At 41.3% G+C, this 18,241-nt stretch overlaps 1 protein-coding gene across 1 annotated transcript; it reads right to left on the bottom strand.

Annotated features, from left to right (window-relative positions):
* Positions 1-1,301: 1,301 nt before the first annotated feature.
* LOC133987915 (transketolase-like) lies at positions 1,302-16,927 on the bottom strand. Its single transcript, XM_062427400.1, has 14 exons — positions 16,675-16,927; positions 14,413-14,530; positions 13,668-13,781; positions 12,557-12,654; positions 9,547-9,738; positions 8,858-8,976; positions 7,755-7,951; positions 7,381-7,545; positions 6,033-6,189; positions 5,002-5,132; positions 4,805-4,888; positions 4,589-4,682; positions 4,309-4,431; positions 1,302-2,106 (listed from the first exon to the last, which is right to left on the bottom strand). Exons 1-14 carry the CDS (start codon positions 16,779-16,781, stop codon positions 1,919-1,921), a joined length of 1,887 nt encoding a protein of 628 aa, XP_062283384.1. The 5' UTR covers positions 16,782-16,927; the 3' UTR covers positions 1,302-1,918.
* Between the last annotated feature and the right edge of the window lie 1,314 nt (positions 16,928-18,241).

The following is an 18,241-nucleotide window of genomic DNA, read 5'->3' as shown; positions in this document are numbered from 1 at the left end:
GAAGGGTTTCCCAGCTACAACCTTAAGTGGGCTGGTATACTTAATGTTACCAATTAGGCTATAGCTACATAGCAGATTGTACTGAGTAATTTTGATGAATGTATGCCTTTTATCTACTTGTGCCATTGTTATATACTGTTTTAGTACTTTCCATCATCCTGTTTGGTTAACATGTGGCCACATTGACCACTGTTATGCAAAAATTATATATATTAATGCTTTTAAGTGTGCAAAATGATCTAAAATGATTTGCAAATAACCTTAAACTATAGGACTTGTTCACACACAGCAGAAGCACAGGTGTTACTAATAACAATGGTGGCTCTGTTGTACTTAATAGGCCATGACAGGGTGACGTGAGCCAGCATGCACAATTGCCAGTTGACTGAAACTGAAGCAGCTAGGTGGCATCCAGCCATTAGCAACTTCATTATTTACACCAGTGCTTTTCTTGAATAAAGGGCCTATTCTTAAATAAATAAATTCATGACATCTTTGGAAATGTTTGGCACAGCTCAAACAGATGTTTGAGCTGTGCCAGTCATATGTCATATGGGTCATATGGGTCACACTATAGTGACTGCTACATGCCAGTTGACATGACAAAGACTGCCTGCCCTGTTATCCGTAAGCTGAATCAAGCTAATATTAGCATGTTACCATCCTAAGCATGTAACCTTTTGCATGTTACTAAGCTAACAGGCTAATTTGTCACATCAATTTCACAGTTAGTTTGAAATACTGCAATTAGCGTCAACAAGTTAGCAGTAATGCAGTTAGCATAATAGCTTGATAACAGTGGACCTGCGAGCAAACTAACATGAAGTTAATGTTAACTTTATATTAACAAATAGCGTTAGCATAGTGGTGAAATTTTGGTCTTTAATATTTAATTTTAAGGTATCCACATGAACTTAAATTTTGAAACTCTTTGATTTTGACCTGCTGGATGAAATATGAAAATGTAGATTAAATACATAATTAGTGAAGATTATTACAAGATTTAATTGTCATGGACTTCCCAAATAAACTTTGTTGCCATTGCTAGAGCTATAGCTTGACTGAAAACAGGAGGTTTTTGTCAAAAGTTGCTACATATGGGCTACATAAGTGATTGTACTTTATAAAATTTCCTGATATAAAAGGCAGCTAGGTGGAAAATAATCTTTCTTCGTTAAATTTTTATGCACTTTAAATTCCTTGCTTTCCAGGATGTGAGAAAAAGAGATTTTGATGTACAATCAAGATGTACTTTAACCCTTCATGCAACCACAACCCCCAAGAAAGACCTCAGACACGTGTTGTGAAGAAACCATCCCTTTATTGGTGTGAAGCTGTCCCATCCAAGTCAGGGTCAAAAGGATTAAAAACAGTCAGTGCTCAAAAACAGACCAAACCAGAGTTTCTCCACACCCTGCTGACTCTAGTGGGGTGGGATTTACAAAGTCGTGGGTGCAGATGTACGCAACGCTGCGCCAAAGAAGTGAGAGGGGTTCCACAGAAATGATAAAAAAAGAATTCACTTTACTCCAAACCACGTTCACTGCTTATAATGAAACACTACAGCAGTACCAGAACTTTCTTTGAGAGGTAGGAAAGGGTTTAGGGGGTGGAAGTGTGTGAAGGAGGGGGGGGTGTTTACTGAACTCACAAACTGATGGGGTAAAAATCTTGGGAGGGTGGGGGTGGGGGGTGGGGGGGTTCAAAACCACATCGATGACAGTTAAAAGAGGGGAACAAAGTTATCTTTTAATTTTTTTTAAATGATTACTAATAGATTGTTTTATGAGGAGGAGGGCGTGCATGGGCCAGAAGTGCCTCCCCTCCTGTGTTGGTTTATTTGTTTGTTGTCTCCATGGAGATCAACCACGGAGTCCTTTACCATGTCGTTGCGGCTGCTGTCACTGCTGCAGCATCCTTACTTGGCGTTGGCGGAGCTGCTGAGCATCTTGCGGACTGCCTGAGAGATGGCGTCACGGTCGATGCCAAAGATTCGGAGCAGCTCTTGGGGCTTGCCGCTACGGGGCACCTGGGAAACGGCCAGGCGGTTGACGGTGAAACCGGTCTCGTTCACTACTGCTGAGCACACCGCCTCACCTAGACCACCTGTGGAATCACAGACACAGAGCAGTCAAAAAAACAGTTGAGAGAAATGTTCTCCTGAAATTCAGATTTAGATGTTTTAGTTAATCTGAGATCTTCCACCTTCCTTCCTTTGATCTCCACCCCTCTGTCATTTTAAATACCTTACACCTCCATGGGCAATTGAGCTCTGCCGTGATGTGATGTGGATTGACAGGACCGCTGCAGCCCTTCTTCGACTTTCTCACTCATCTCCTCTCTCACTTTCACCACCCACGCTTTTTTTAACGTCTCACTACAAACTGTCATTCAAACATTTCTTATTGACTGAACATGAATGTTTAGGAATGAGAAGAATTAGGAAGTCATTATTTTCCCACCCTTTGGTTGATATATTAACTGGTATGTAGATGTGTGAATGTAAGAGAGAAGTTAATTCTAGACAGAAATGTATAAAGAAATACATTTGCACATTTGAAACTGACAATCTTTATGCTGTATGTGTTGCTGAAGGACACAGTGATCCCACAAACCAACACACTATGAGAATGAAGCAGCTACTCACTGCTAATAAAAAATGTAACTATGGAGAGTAAAGATAGGAAAAACATATTTTGTAACTGTCTGTAAAAGTTACACTAACATCTTGAGTCACTTACTGTATATTTTGACGTTTTACCTTATTCAACGCTGCAATAATATGTAGGATGGGCACAATAAAAATTATTAACAGCAGTGTAGACATTAGTACACAGCAGTTTATACTTTATACAGAGTTCAAGTTGCATACACACATATCGGGATTAGTTTCTCTTAGCTTCTGTTAATAAAAGTTATTTCTGATAGAGAACTTCTGTAGTCCAGTAAAAACTTGAACACTATCATTTTAACAAAGACAAAAACAAAACAAAAAAATAATAATCGTAAATCGGTCAAAAGTTACATTAGAAACACATTTTTGTGTTGCACTATACTCTCCATTTACCCATCTGTTCATCACATCCTTCACGCGCTCCCAAAAATATTGTGTTGTTGGACAACTTTCCTTTATTTAGTTTGAATGTCAACGCACATATGCACATATCACAACACTTACCAAACTCTTACATTTTCACTTGTGCTAATCAATTACTTATTTGTGTGTGTGTGTGTGTGTGTGTGTGTGTGTGTGTGTGTGAAGCTAAAGGTGCTAAGGCACTGACCAAACAACAGTGCTGCCCTCTTTTTTTGATTATGGTAAACAGTCACAATCTAAAGATGGAGAAAGGAATAACATAAACACACCAATACAACGGGAAAGAGGGAGAGAGGAAGCACATTTCGGGCGCTTGTTTTTTTTGTCATGCTGGTACTGTATGTAGGTCAGCGAGAGCCCAAAGGCCAGAGCTGAAATTAAGACACCCTGACAGGCTCTCCCAGCTCCTCCTCCTCTACCCTCTCTCTTCCCTTCCCCCTCCACACTCTCTTTATCATTTCACCTTTTCTATATCTTCCATCTCCTCACACCAACAACCTTCACCCTAATTCTCTGCCACAGACAGTATCCTCATACTTCAGTCCCCTTCATCCTCATGCTCTTCTTCTCTCCTCGCTCTGACTCCAGCCTCCTCGGAGCATCTCTATCTGCAGACAGACCTTTGTCCTTAGCTGCTCTGGGCCTTTTTATTCATGAACTGCTACATAAGCAGCACAAACATGCGAGCAGCTGCGTAATAATCTCTAATCGCTAATACCATGGACTCCCCACAGATGTGACTGTCCTGATTTTGACTGGACATGATTTTAACATTCTGTAGATTTAAGCGGAAGAACAACATTTAATACTCCTCAACGTGTCCAAATATTATAGAGAAATATAATGTATCTTTTTTGGGAACGGAGATGAACCTTGTAAATATCTTATTCTTGACCATGCATTTCTGGCTTTTTAAGAACATACCACAGGAAATAAATTGGTTTTAAGATGATCTTTCAAAAACACACTGACAAGGCCTTCCTCAAATCGGGTTTTAAATTATTATAGTATTAATTTTTAAGCGTATTACTGTATTAGAGAGTCTGTAGGGTGGATTAGAGACAAAAGATAAGGACACGTGACAAATGTTACCAGTCAGCTGAACAGATGTATGTTCTTTGCTCAGGTTTCTGACGTTAAAAGAAAATAATGTTTTTGTTGTGGTTGTGGAAGATATTTTGTAATTTTTGCAGCATTGTCCGCCTCCTCACCTTCATAGTAGTGGTCCTCCACTGTGATGATGCGTCCTCTGGTTGCTTTGGCATTGTCGATGATGGTCTTAGAGTCCAGAGGTTTGATGGTGAACGGGTCGATCACACGGATGTTGATTCTCTCTGATGGAGGAGAAAGGAAGGTGGATGCTCAGTGAACAATCAAAACCGCTTCATATGAAAGACTGCACTTTGTCGTAGCCATAAAGCAGAGTGTATTGTTCAGTCTCTTCTGCTGACATGACTTGGTTTCTTGCTGTCTGTCTCTCTTTCTCTGTACCTTTCTTTAGCTGTTCAGCTGCAGCCAGAGCCTCATGGAGAGTCACTCCTGCTCCAATCACAGTCACGTGGTCATCATTGGTCTTGTACACAACCTGAGAGGGAAGGGAAGATACCTTTTTATGTGGACTCCATAAAGAAAACATGCACCTAGTCTATTCAGTCTATTTAGATAAATAAATTGTGATAATGATTGAATTAAAAGGGGAAAACAAACCTTAGCCTGTCCGACATGGAAGTCCTCGTTGCAGTTGTAGATGATGTTGTTCTCTGGGCGGCTTGTTCGGATGAAACACAAACCCTGGAAGAGACCAGAAATAATCTACATGTATCTGTATTTATAATTGGAGCAATAGGAGGAAATTGGATATCTCTCTCTACTGTTCAGTTCTTATAACAGGTGATTACAGGTACCTTTGTGTTGGCAGCGAGCTCCACAGCCTTTTCAGTGGAGACACCGTCACTCGGGTAGAAGACGGTTGCCGTGGGAATGGCTCTAAAGATGGCCAGATCCTCCAGACCCATCTGAGAGGGCCCGTCCTCTCCTGAATACACACACACAGCAGCATCGAGAGACAAAAGTTAGGCACAGTAACACTCACATGTTTGCTGTAGGTTGTAAAATGTATTCTAGTAGACTGGCATGCATTCAGACTGGAAACGTGGGCATGCAATGTACCTGAGGAGGTGGAGGAGAAGGTGAAAGGGAAGGAGGAGGAGGAGGAGGTGAAAGAATCAGGCCGCTCTGTCATCACCTCCGTGACACAGAGAGAGGAAAAGAAAGGGAGGAAGGAGTGCTGATACCAGGAGAGGGAGATGGACAACACAATAACAGAGAAGGTGAGAAGATGGGGGAAAAAAGTTTAGGATACAGGGAAAGTAAAATCAAGGAAAGGTTCGACCCACTGCAGTGATATTAACAAAGCAAAAACATGTGACAAACCAATGTACAATACAATTTTCAGTTTATTTGACCAATTCACTCATTTAAAAAATATTATATGAGTTTGACTTGTTTTTTTTTTTTTTTTTTTAAATCCGTCAGTGGGCTGAATAAATCTAAAAGCAGACCTGTGCCAAACTGAGGTTAAGAATAGTGAAAGGAACGCTGGGTGACAGTAAATGTCATAATGAATGTAGCTACTTCAGTGTAGTGGACAAAGGTCACTGATGCTGTGATTGGTTTAAAATGGAAGAATAGTACATTGACAGCGGTGTGTGATTTGTTATGAGTTATAACAGCGTTTACAGTGACTTGCGTACAAGGTCACTACACTACACCAACCCTATCACAGTTACTGTATATGCTAACAAAAAATGTTCATCACCCTTATCTGTAATCAATGAAATCATGTTTGTCTTCCCTCTCTAATCTGAATGTCACTGAAAGGTCAAAGGTTAAATCATTCTGGCTATAATTGGTGGAAGGAGAGATGGGTGCTGACCGATGGAGACACCGCAGTGGGAGCCGCAGAGGTTGATGTTGCTCTCAGAGATGGCCGCCATGCGCAGCTGGTCGTAGGCCCGGGAGAAGAACGTTGCGAAGGTGCTGGCAAACACCACATTACGGTCCCGTACGGCGCAACCTATCGCCACGCTCACCTGTAGGAAGACGACAGAGAGAGTCTGAGCTCCATACTGCAGATTTGGACCAAATCAATTTGGACTATCATACAGACTACCATGACATTTGATTCCCAGACAATGACTTTGATGATCTCTTAACCTTTCATCTAACATCAGCAACAGGTCAAAATCCAAATTTGTCCAATACTTGTATGATCGAATACCTACAAAATGAATATCTGCCTGAGATGTACTTTGTGTTCAATGCTATTTAGCAAATGTTTGCATGCTAACATGCTAAACTATTATGTTAACATGGTAAACATATGTGCTACACATCAACAAACTAACATTATCACTGTGAGCATATTGACATACTGACATGAGTATTTAGGTCAAGCACAGCCTAATGACTTTAGTCTTGGTTTTACCTGCAGCACTCAATACATTCAACATCTACAGAAATTATTTAGTGATTCAAGGGGTTAAAACCATCCAATTCTTAAAAATATGTTGAGAATGCAAGTATCAAAATGAATACCATTCATAATTTGAAACACTAAACTATCCCCATAGTACCACATGCACCTGGGTTTAATCTGTAATTAATGTAATGACTGTTGAGGTCACTGTTATTAAAAGGCTCAGAAAAGCCCACAGAGTATAAGGACATAATGACACTTTACTTCATGTTCATTCATGATGCTGCAGATTTTTTATTTAATCCCTATAATGATATTATATTATATTGATATTACCAAAACTAGAAGATGAGCACTGGAGGGTGGTTAGGTTACACTACTCAGGGGATGATGTGACAACAGAACCACTTTTGACTGCAGTAACACCAAGAAACAACAGAGGATTACAGATTGGTGGATAAACTCTTAATATGCCAAAATGTTTTTTTCTTATATGGGAGTTTTAATAGCTTCTGTTATGTACTGATTGATGACAGCATCTGTTATTACAGTCTATACTCAACTAGCAACATCATTAAGATTGATGAATCAGAAGTTTGCAGGTTACAGGGTACAAAAGAATAACCTGCACAGATGTTATTACACTAGACCTGACTGTCAGGATTTTTTAAGCTGTGTATGTAAAGAGAACAAGATTTTTTGAGCACGCCTGATGTTTTTATATGACCCTTCATCTTCATATATTATTTGCTGGTCCAAAAACCTTTTTAGCTTTCTAACTGGAGAACTAACGTCTCTTTCGTACCATGTTCTGCTCAGCGATGTAGCACTCCACATAGCGGTTGGGGTGTTCGTTCTTGAAGAGCTCGGAGAAGGTGGAGTTCTTGGTATCTCCATCCAGAGCCACCACATGATCGTTGTAACGGCCCAGCTTGGCCAGAGCCATACCGTACGCCTTCCTTGTAGCAATCTGGTTACGGAGAGACAAAAAGACAACTAGTCAATTAATTGCAATTCAATACAGACAGATTACTTGCTGATGAACACCAGATATTCCAGGTGAGCTAAAGTTTTATTCTTTTCTGTCCAAAAAAGTTGAGCTATCCCAAATATTTCATAGAATTTAAAACCCATGTGGTTGAGTTTTAAAGATTATTCAAGACATCTCAGCTTGTCTACCTTGTCTCCAGGTTTGTAGCTGGGTGCGCTCGGCATACGGATGTTGCGCAGACTGACAGGTGACGCATCCTCATTGGGCGGAGCAGGGTAGAGGCGCTTGTTGCAACTGACGATACGACTCTGGAGCTCCTTGATCACACCCTCAGCCATGTCTTTGGGCAGGGGTTTACCATGCCAGCCCATCTTATCCTCAGCAGCTGAAACACACACATTGTATGTCATAACACAGGACTAAAATTACAGATGGGGAATCTGATGGGGCCATCAAAGATTACATGTATGAACTTGTAGTATTAATCAAGTTTAGATGAAAATTATGACACAGAATAAATAAAGTACATATGCTCTATAAACCAACCCCCTCCTGATGTTCATAGTACTTACATACATTATGCATGTGCACATGCATAATGTGCAATATGCTGTCACATATAACAATCTTCCACTTCAGTGAGTCACTTCATAGTTCAAAGGTTAGAGTCAAGAGGCTGTAGGCTTATACCAACACTCACCATTTCTGAAACAATCTTATGTAAACAAAGACATACTCCTCTACCTAGCTGTTATAACAACTGTCTCTTTACATTTCTTTGCTCTCCCTCTTTCTCCCCCTCACACACGCTCACACACACTCCCCCTCACTGTTATCACAACATGAGCACAATGGGATGTTGCTGGAAGTGTATCCTACACATTCTGAGGGATTACGGAGCTGCAGCAGCTAAAGCAGCTAAAGCACTAAAGCGCTGTCAGGATTACAGTGAGTAAGGGCCCCTCTGGAGTGACTGTGGGTCCCTGGGGCCGTTAAGAAAACTTCTGACAGAACTATTATTCCCAGTCAGTTGCCACCGTTTTACAAAGTCATCACTTACAAACAGGGTTTTGGAGCAGGTTAGCAATAAATGCCTAACGTCTGGTTATGAAACTGTTTGGTACAAAATGAACTAAGAATTTGAGATTGTGGGACACATTTTAGCAGTTTGCATCCTTTATACACTATTTGGGGATTCCTGAAGAACAAAATAACTCTTCTAAAACTTTACATATTACAGGATAGCACTAATGTTTAAACCTCACACACTGTATGTGACTGATTATTGTACCTGGGATGCCCTTGCCCTTAATGGTCTTGGCAATGATGGCGAGTGGCTGGTGGCGGGGCTGACTCAGCACCTTGCACAGCTCCTCCACACTGTGTCCATCCACAATGATGGCATGCCAGCTGTGAAAACAGAGAAAATCCAACTTTAAAGGTAGTCCTACAGGAGCGCTGCTAGGAGCTATGGGCCTCCTGAATGAATAACCCCTCTCCCCCCTTTTTATGAAGTAATCCCACTGGAATTTTAGCAGGTCATCACCATTGACCCTACATGTGATGGCACTGAAATCCTTTGTACTGTTATAATAAGCATCGCAACTCATAACCTTCAAGTGTTGGATGAAAGATGACATAAAAAAATCATATTATTGTATCACAAAACACTTTTTGGTTTGTAATCTCCACTTTTATGTAGACACTGTCCTGAGGCTTTAGTGAGGTGTTCAATGTGTGTGCACAAAGTTGCATTTAAACAGTCACATGGTGAAAAAAGTCTATAAAATGTCAGACAATGCAGAGCAACACATTTGAGAATCTGAAACCACCAAATGTTTCCCAATATGATTCATTTATCATCATTTCTGGAGTTTAATTCTTAAGATGCACAAACACTTTAGATCCTTCACCTCCCCCGCCAACTCTCTGAAAAACCTCATGTGCTCTCTCCTGTACCCTCTGACTTCCCCTGCTCACCCGAAGGCCTCGCAGCGTCTCTGGTACTTCTCTACGTGGTGCTGGAGGGGCGCCGGGTCGCTCTGACCCAGGCGGTTGATGTCCAAGATGGCCACCAGGTTGTCCAGCTGGTAGTAGGAGGCGAAGGCCATAGCCTCCCACACCGAGCCCTCGGACATCTCTCCATCACCCAGCAGGCAGAACACCCGATAGCTTCAAACAGAGAGGGAGATTTCATATTTTCAATAAATTCAGAGTTTAGACAGATGAATGGATTCTTAAAAAGAGATGAATAAACAGTGGAGAGAGGTAATTTTCCATATCAGCTCCGTTTTCCTCTCAGCACATCCTCCCATCTTTCTATAGGGTTCAGTGTGACAGCTGACCCTCACACCTAAACTCACATACACGCACACATTTCACCCTCCCCGCCCCCGCTGCGCTCTGATCATCCTCACTAGTTGCTCCCGTGGCGTAATGACTCCTGACAGCTTTCCAGTCAAATAGACACATTCTCATTAAAGCTGGAAGATAGGCCGAGACATGCCGCATTATACCACGCATTCCAACCCCGAGCGCAAAGAAAAAACACACACGGCACCGAAAGAAAATAGAGAAAGAAGAGAAGGAAGAGAAAAAAGGGAAGGAATTCCACAAAGTGAGAGATGAGAGAGAGGGAGAGAGAGAGAGAGAGAGAGAGAGAGAAAAAAAGAGGTAAAGATTTGAGACTGGAAGGAAAAAGCGGGAGAGGAGGAAAGTGAGATTAGTTACACTGATCTCTAAACCCTAAAGGTGTCCTCTCCCTTTCATAATGATGATATCAGATGCACTGAGCAAAATCTGAAAAAACTGCCAGCTTGTGTTCATCATTCAAGCAAAATGATCATCTTTTATCTTGACTTTTCTGAAAGGTACTTTAGTCAGATTTGTACTAGCAAGTGTAAAATAAGATGTTATAAGAGCGGCTGTTGCCTATTTCAAAGGGTGGATAACTCATTTTGTAGATTTTTGTAAAATAAACTATGAAGCGATCTTTTTTATTCTTCTCCTCAGCACCAGTGGTAAAAGTTGCAGGGTGTGATCAACTATAAGATATTCTGCCAAAGCTGATACTGATAAACAACAAGATCAAGACTAACAAGACTAACTAACAAGATCAGACTGTGTATGTGTGTGTGTCTTTGCAAGGTTGAGAAAAACAGATCAAGACGAGACAATACCGCTCCTTTAATACATCCCTAATCCGTCCAACTGGCACACACATACACACACACACCTTCCAATCTTTGTGTCACCCACACCATTACACCCTGCCAACACAAAACCAACGAGGAAGAAACATGCAATCAATACCCTGGTTGAATTATTCTTCAGGTTTGCTACAAAGCGTGAACGAGCACAAGGAGAAACTCTGTGTATGTTTCATCCAGTAATCTCATATCCTTCATATTTACTACTGAGGAGTATTGAACCGGACCCACTCGAGCATGTAGTAATGAACAGTGTGAGTTATTCAGCCTCATCTCAGTGCTGCTGATGAACATATTTGACAGGTTCATGCATGAATCGTTTTTTTTTTTTTTTTTTTTTTTTAAATAAACAACAACCCAGTTTGGATGTTTGTTTCCTGCTACAGTTTGATCAAAAATAAAAATGTAACATACTCAAAGATTAAATTTTTTTAAATTTAGCATTTCTTCATTATCCTACTGAACAGCGCTTCATCAAGGTCCTGCATTTTCATGCTTGCTGCACTCCAGAAGAAACTGTTTAGGTGATCCTGCTGGGTGGAGTGTGTCTGTTTATGTGTGCATCTAGGATGCTGTGATATAGTTGCCATTCAGCAGTTTTAACCCCAAATTTTGTTATAAAACCAGCGATGCAGCCTTCTAAGTGAGTGTTTAGCCGTTGTGCTGCATCGAATTAGCTTGACAAGCTGCTCTGAGCATCGCAAGGAAAACCTACACGCCTAATCACCCGTGTGTACGGAGATGCAACAGACACCAGGGATTTTGGCATCTTTTGGAAAGGAGATGAAGGGATAGAGCGAGGAGGAAGGAGAGTTGAGGGAGGAATTGTGCTCTCGCATGTGTGATTATTAGAGCAGAAACAATTGACTGCACACAGAATGCAGAGAGACAGACAGTGAGAGAGAGAGAGCGAGAGAGAGAGAGACAGATAGACAGAGACACAGAGAGAGCAATATCGAGGGCAGCCAACTCAGACTGCAAGTATGGCATTCCCTGAGCGCTTGTTTCACTGCATCTGCTGTGTGCAAAAAACAAAACTGCATCGGACACGGTCTCCCTATTTTTTGTTAACAGCAAAAATATGTCAAACTATGTTGCTCAAATTGCTTCAGTATCATATCTGTAAAAAAAAAAAAGTGGGTGATGTGTCCTACTACAGGCCACGCAACTCTCTCGTGCTCTCTATTGTGGCACTGAAAGCCACATGGCTCTTTCTAGATCACGCTAGAACAAAGGAGACACATGTGGACTGATCTGTTAGAGCGATGCAACTCCGCTAACATTCAGCTGAGGTGTGCATCAGTCTATTGTGATGTAAATATTTTGGAGCTGGTCTGTTTTTCAATTTTTTTTTAAATGGCATTGATGCAATATTAATCTCTAAATTTGAATTCCACCTTTGACAAGAGGCAAAATAATCCCCGTTGCTGATTTTTTAAAAACCACTTCTCTCTTCCTGGAGTTATTTCTGATCACAGATTCCTGGTCGTTCATTCATCCTGATCTAAAGGTAAAACTGATCGGAGGTCAGCTCTCCTGCTCTCAGGGTGGCTGCCTAAATGTCAACTTAGACAACACCTGTCAGGGAGGGTTTGATCCGAAGCTCCATGTTGAAATGTCACATGTCAGCACAACTCGCTGTAGCGTACAGTCTGTCATGCATAATTTCATACCCTCTATAGATGCCAGCTAAGCCATGGTGGTGCTTTGTGCATGTTGTCATGCTCTTTTTCCTCTCAAAGGATAGTTTGTGTGTATGAGTGTGTTTTTGTGTACTGTACCTGGCCTTGTCAAAATACTTTCCAGTGTAGGCCATTCCACAGGCAGCTCCCAGCCCCTGACCCAGAGATCCAGTGGCCACATCCACAAACTGCTGCTTCTGTTAGCACACATACACAAACACACACAACATACCTTTTGTTGAGAAGACTGCACGATAGATCAAGTATTATCATTTAAGCATAAACATACAGCGTATTCATTCTTTTTAATTTCATAATGTCCAAGTAAATACAGTCAAACTGTTTGGACAGTAACAGTACAGTATGTGTCCAACAGTGTGTCAGCGTCTGGCTTATTGTGAACATGGGGTCATTAATGTCTGGAGCAGAGGAGAAAGGAGCTAAGGACGGACCATCTCTGTCACACAAGAACATCTTTGTCACTACGTCTCTGCCTCTGTACAGTATGTCTGTTATCTGTGTGCGTGCTATCTCTACATGTACATAATGTGTAGTGTGTGAACATGTTCTTAAGTAATCATTCACTACCTTTTTTGGGGTAGTAGAAGAAAATAATCTCTCATTACAAGAACTAACATATCTAGGCACATAAATTTACAGTGCAGTGTGAGTTATATTCAACCCGTTTCTAGCAGAGATGATCAGACTATCCTACACAGCTTTAAGGAAGGTTTTGAAGGGCAGCACATTTGAAGGTTTCAGTATGGCTACATCCAGTGACGTACATTTACTTAGTGATGTCATATTAATATTTTAAGATTCTTAGATGCTGTCACCAAGTTTTCCCAGAGCCTAAGTCAGCTATGAGCAAGAGTCTGACAGACAGTCACATGCAGGAAGAGTCGAGGGGCAAAGTCAGCCTTAACCAGAAGCTTAAAATGTTTGCAATATGATGTTTGAGTTGGTGGGAAATATCAAGAGAATCTAAGGGATCTGCTGTCAACATGTATCAGAAAGGATATTTAGGTTGTGACTCTGACCACTGCTTTATTCTTGATTTGCACAATCGCATGCTTTTCACAGCATATCTGTTAAATCAACACACAGAATAGTATTTTTTTTTATGCTTTCTTAATGCAGACAGGTTGGTATATTGGGATACATCAGTTATCAGACTGACAACTTACTGCAAGTCTGAATGCAACCTTACCGGCACAGGATGTCCCTCCAGGATGGAGTCAACCTTGCGGAGGTTGAGGAGCTCGTTCTCCTTCAGGTAGCCCGTCTCCGCCCACACAGCATACAGCACTGGAGCTGCATGACCCTGAGGAGACATAAGTGAAAGACATTTGTAAAAACCGGCCTTTCCTGCACAAACGGAACGAAGAGCTCCCTTGTTAAATGAGATGTGTGAGAAAGAAAAGGAACATTCTTATTCTCAGGTGTACAGTATATGCCTCAAGTCAGGCATGACATTTGGCAGAGTGAAGTGTGGAATTTGCCACTGGCGCCTTTAAGACATCAAATTATGAAGAAGTTAATCATGGGTGAAAATTAGCCTGCAAAAGTCAATTAAGCTGAACAAATACAGTGTAGGTGCAGAGGCACAACAGGAAATTTTCTGTTTAACCACAAAAGTTAACAAAGGCACACACACAGACACACAGGAAAAACACACCTACATATTCAGGAATTTCACAATCAATCAGTGCACTGTTAATAACTTAACAGTCTGCTTAAAGGCATTTGGCAACTTAAATTAATATTTCAGCCAAGTGTGAAACTTATTTCAGAGCTAATGTCTCAGTTAATCCGGTAGCATAAAGTCTATCAACTACAGGACTTAAATCAGAATTTTGTGTCAAACTAATAAATACGGAGCAGCTTTCTATAGATAATTACTTGCACACATGCACAAACTGCAAACATGGATAACATTTGGATGTGCATGCTACCTTGGAGAGGATGAAGCGGTCGTTGTTGGAGTTACGGGGGTCTTCGGGTCGATACTTCATGGAATGAAAGAACAGCACAGACATGATTTCTGCCACGCTGCAACATGATGATGGATGACTGCAAGGAAATGACGGTGAGAGAGAAATTAGGCATGCAACATTTAAATAAATAAAAAATTAAATCTTCTTCCTTTCTCCTCTATTTCAAATTTATAATTGTGTCCAGAGCAAATTGTACACACAGATCCAGCGAGGGGAGGCAAAACCAGAAATAAAATGAGACAACAGTGGCAATCAGAAGTGTTTGACAGTCTGATCTGCAGTGTAGTAGTAGTGGGTTAATTCATGCCGCACCATCTGTAGTCAGAGTTAGGCAGACGGTGCTCGAGTCTGATTGGCTTTGTCAGGGTCAAACACACAGTAAGTATATTTACACACACACACACACACACACACACACACACACACACACACACACACACACACACACACACACACACACACACACACACACACACACACACACACACACACACACACACACACACACACACACACACACACACACACACACACACACACACACACACACACACACACACACACGAAAATGCATTTGGAAGATGTTTCTCCCTTTCATTCATTCATGCACACATATAATTGTATACAAAGACATCATTCAGTGTGCAGGTTATAATGAAAACCTATCTCTTGCATGTTATTCTTCTGTTGATTTTCAAACCACATGCCAGTAATACCTCACTCAGGCCTCCTGCATGAAGGCTGGTTCCCTTAATATTCTGAAATGTGAAATGTGATCAAACAATGATTAAAAAAAAATAATAGCAAAAGTAAAAACAGCAAAGGATGATGAATAATTACAAACTTCTGAGGGATGAAGGAGGTCATATAAAAGGATGAAAAGGTGACCTATGTCATATTTATGGATGCTGCCATTGAAACGCCAGCTGTGATAAAATAATGACCTTTAATAAAATGAAGTAAACAGTCACAGTCTCAGTTTATTCTGTCCATGTTGCAGTAAACACCAGCTTTCCAACATCTAAAATACCTGATCATAAATGCTCCTGCTGACTCATTTTATTGATAAAAAAGATAAACAGAGTATTTCAGAGTTATCTTGAAACTATAACATGGTAAAATTATGCTCTCCTCCGCTCTGTCATCCCTCATACTTCACGGGAAGCCTCGGATAGAAATTTTAAGTAAGTATGTTCTACAAAGTTTAGATCTATTCAAGGTTTTTATGTTTGAATTTCTTCTGTTATTTTTTGACTGAATAGGAATCAGCTTCTCTTTAACCGGGACACTCATTCATACAGCTCCTCACTAGAAGCATGTCTTAATTGTTTAAAGAACAAGAGTCTATCTATAGATCTCAGAAGCCGCCGTTACAATCTATTTCCATCGTTATCTGTTATTTTCTATCTCTTCAAATACATTACAGAGCGTTTTTCAATATGGATGTTATGCCGAAATGTCTCACCGGATGTATTTTTCTATGTAAATCTATTAGTTTGACGCTGCAGTAACAAGCTGCACATGCGTCCGCCGGTTCCATTCCGGTGCGTCCTCACAACACGTCGCCCCGTGAACTGCACCACTGCATGGGTCTGCATGCACCGATCCGGTCTGTGCTCCTCCTCCGTTACATAACCGATCACATAACGTTAAATGTTAGAGAGGGAGCAGAGCACTGGCGCACCTGCAGAAGTCTGTGACCCAGCCTCCAAATCGTACATTATATTAAGTGTTTTATGATTTGAGGACGCGGTCGGGCAAAGCAAACAAGTCTGGTGATTAAATGCAGAAAGTTGTAAAAAGCTCATAAAGTGAAATCAAGATGCGAAAATGACAAGACACTGAACTCTGACCCTTTAATCTAACAGCCGTCCTTACTGGAGAAGTGCGTAAATCGCGCACAAAGTATGTTGGCACTGAACTGTTTTTACGCATTTTAAAAGTCATTCATTTTACGCACACCACACAGGACGCAAAGATTTTTATATTGTGCATCTGCTATCTCATGAACCCATCCTGCTGTGGCTTACTGGTCCTCTTATGGGTCCATCAGAAAATAGTCTTACAAATTGGATGTTTTTTTTTTTTTTTTTTTAATAATGCGTCCTTCAAAAAGCCAAGCGCATAAATCACACAGTAACTGACCCAGGACAGTAACTGTTTGTTTGTGTGTGTCATACTCTGCAGCTCGGTTTAATCTCTCTCTCCTCCGCCTCTTACCCGCTGCCCGCTGCAGTTGTCGCCTTGATGGAGTTGATCCGGAGCCGAATGGCGATGTTCCTGAGCGCCTGCACAGTCTGCTGGTCCGGTTTATGGTAGTCCTCCATCTGGCCGATGCACCGAAGTAGAGCACACACACGCACACACACGCCTGTTAAAAGGAGTTAAGAGTTAAAAGTCCGGTCTGCTGCCCAGAGAATGCAGGCGATGAGTGCGCAGTGGTCGATCGCAGGGGTTAAAAAGAGACAGTGCCGTTGAACCTGATAGAGGGAGACGGCGGGAGGGGGCGTGTTTGCAAGCAAAGCCTATGAATATGGCTAATCTAGGGCTAAAAGGAGCCTACAGTTACTCCAAACTGTCACGCATGAGCACAGCCAATAGTAGAAAGGCTTTGGGCCAAGGCCACACGCACGCACGCACGCTCACACGCAGTCTGTTCGGGGACGGTCAGGTTCAATCTCAATAGTGCAGCAACGCGGCCTATTGTATCTGATGACATGTTTCAAACAAACAGTGAGGCTCCTGTATAAAACAAATGTGACAATTTAAGGCTAAATGAATCATAATCAGTCAGATTTGTATAAAAATGACAAAACGAAATTGGTGGTTGCACATATGAAACAGCAACAAACTACAGTTCATTATTTCTGACTGGATTTGTAACTCATCTTCACACTGAATGACAGAGCCTATATTCTTACCTCCAGCCCCACATGCAACTATGCAGGCTGTACACACACACACACACACACACACACACACACACACACACACACACACACACACACACACACACACACACACACACACACACACACACACATACACACACATACACACACACACACACACAATGTATATACAGTAACCTATAAATAGGCTTCTAGATGCTCTCACTTTAATGGATTTTTCTTGTAGTTGCAGCATGTGGCAGTATGGATGTGAAATGGCGAGGTGGAACCTCCTTTACAGTGAATAAACTCAGCATTTGAGCAAAATGTATAAAAAGAGGGGGTTAAGGCAATGACATTTAGGCATTTAGGCAAACAACACGTCTCAAAACATAATCTGCAGCTCTCTCAATGAAGTGCAGCAAGACTAAAATTACTTTAAGGACTTTCAGTGGGCTTCTTAAGTACAAAACCTTACCAGAGGAGGGTATGTGGTCTAATGTGTTTGTATTCCGGAGAGATGGACATGAAAAAGTGCAAAGAATAGATGAACATCTATTTCAACAGTGAAGTGAACCTGTCTTGTGAAGCTGCCGCATTTAGTTGAGCAGAGAGGAAGGGTAAAGTGACGTGAAAAGGAAGGATCACAAATGACAGTAATCTACCTTAAGGGCATTTCCTTCTGAGGCCAACATGATTAGCTGCAGCTACACCTGCAACATGCACATACATGCCAGTCAGGTGCTGAATGACAGTAGAATGATATATTGCAGTATCACACAGTTATATAATTCATGTGAGACCACTAAACTTTTCTCTTGTGATCTAAAGGAAGCTAAAGATAGAGACAACTTTTACAGGCTGAGATTAAATTCCACATTTGGCCATTAGGGGAC

This window comes from Scomber scombrus, chromosome 10, assembly GCF_963691925.1.
Source record: "Scomber scombrus chromosome 10, fScoSco1.1, whole genome shotgun sequence".
Lineage (NCBI taxonomy): Eukaryota > Metazoa > Chordata > Actinopteri > Scombriformes > Scombridae > Scomber > Scomber scombrus.
Note: the sequence above shows the minus strand (reverse complement) of the source record. Positions and strands in the feature narration are given on the sequence as shown.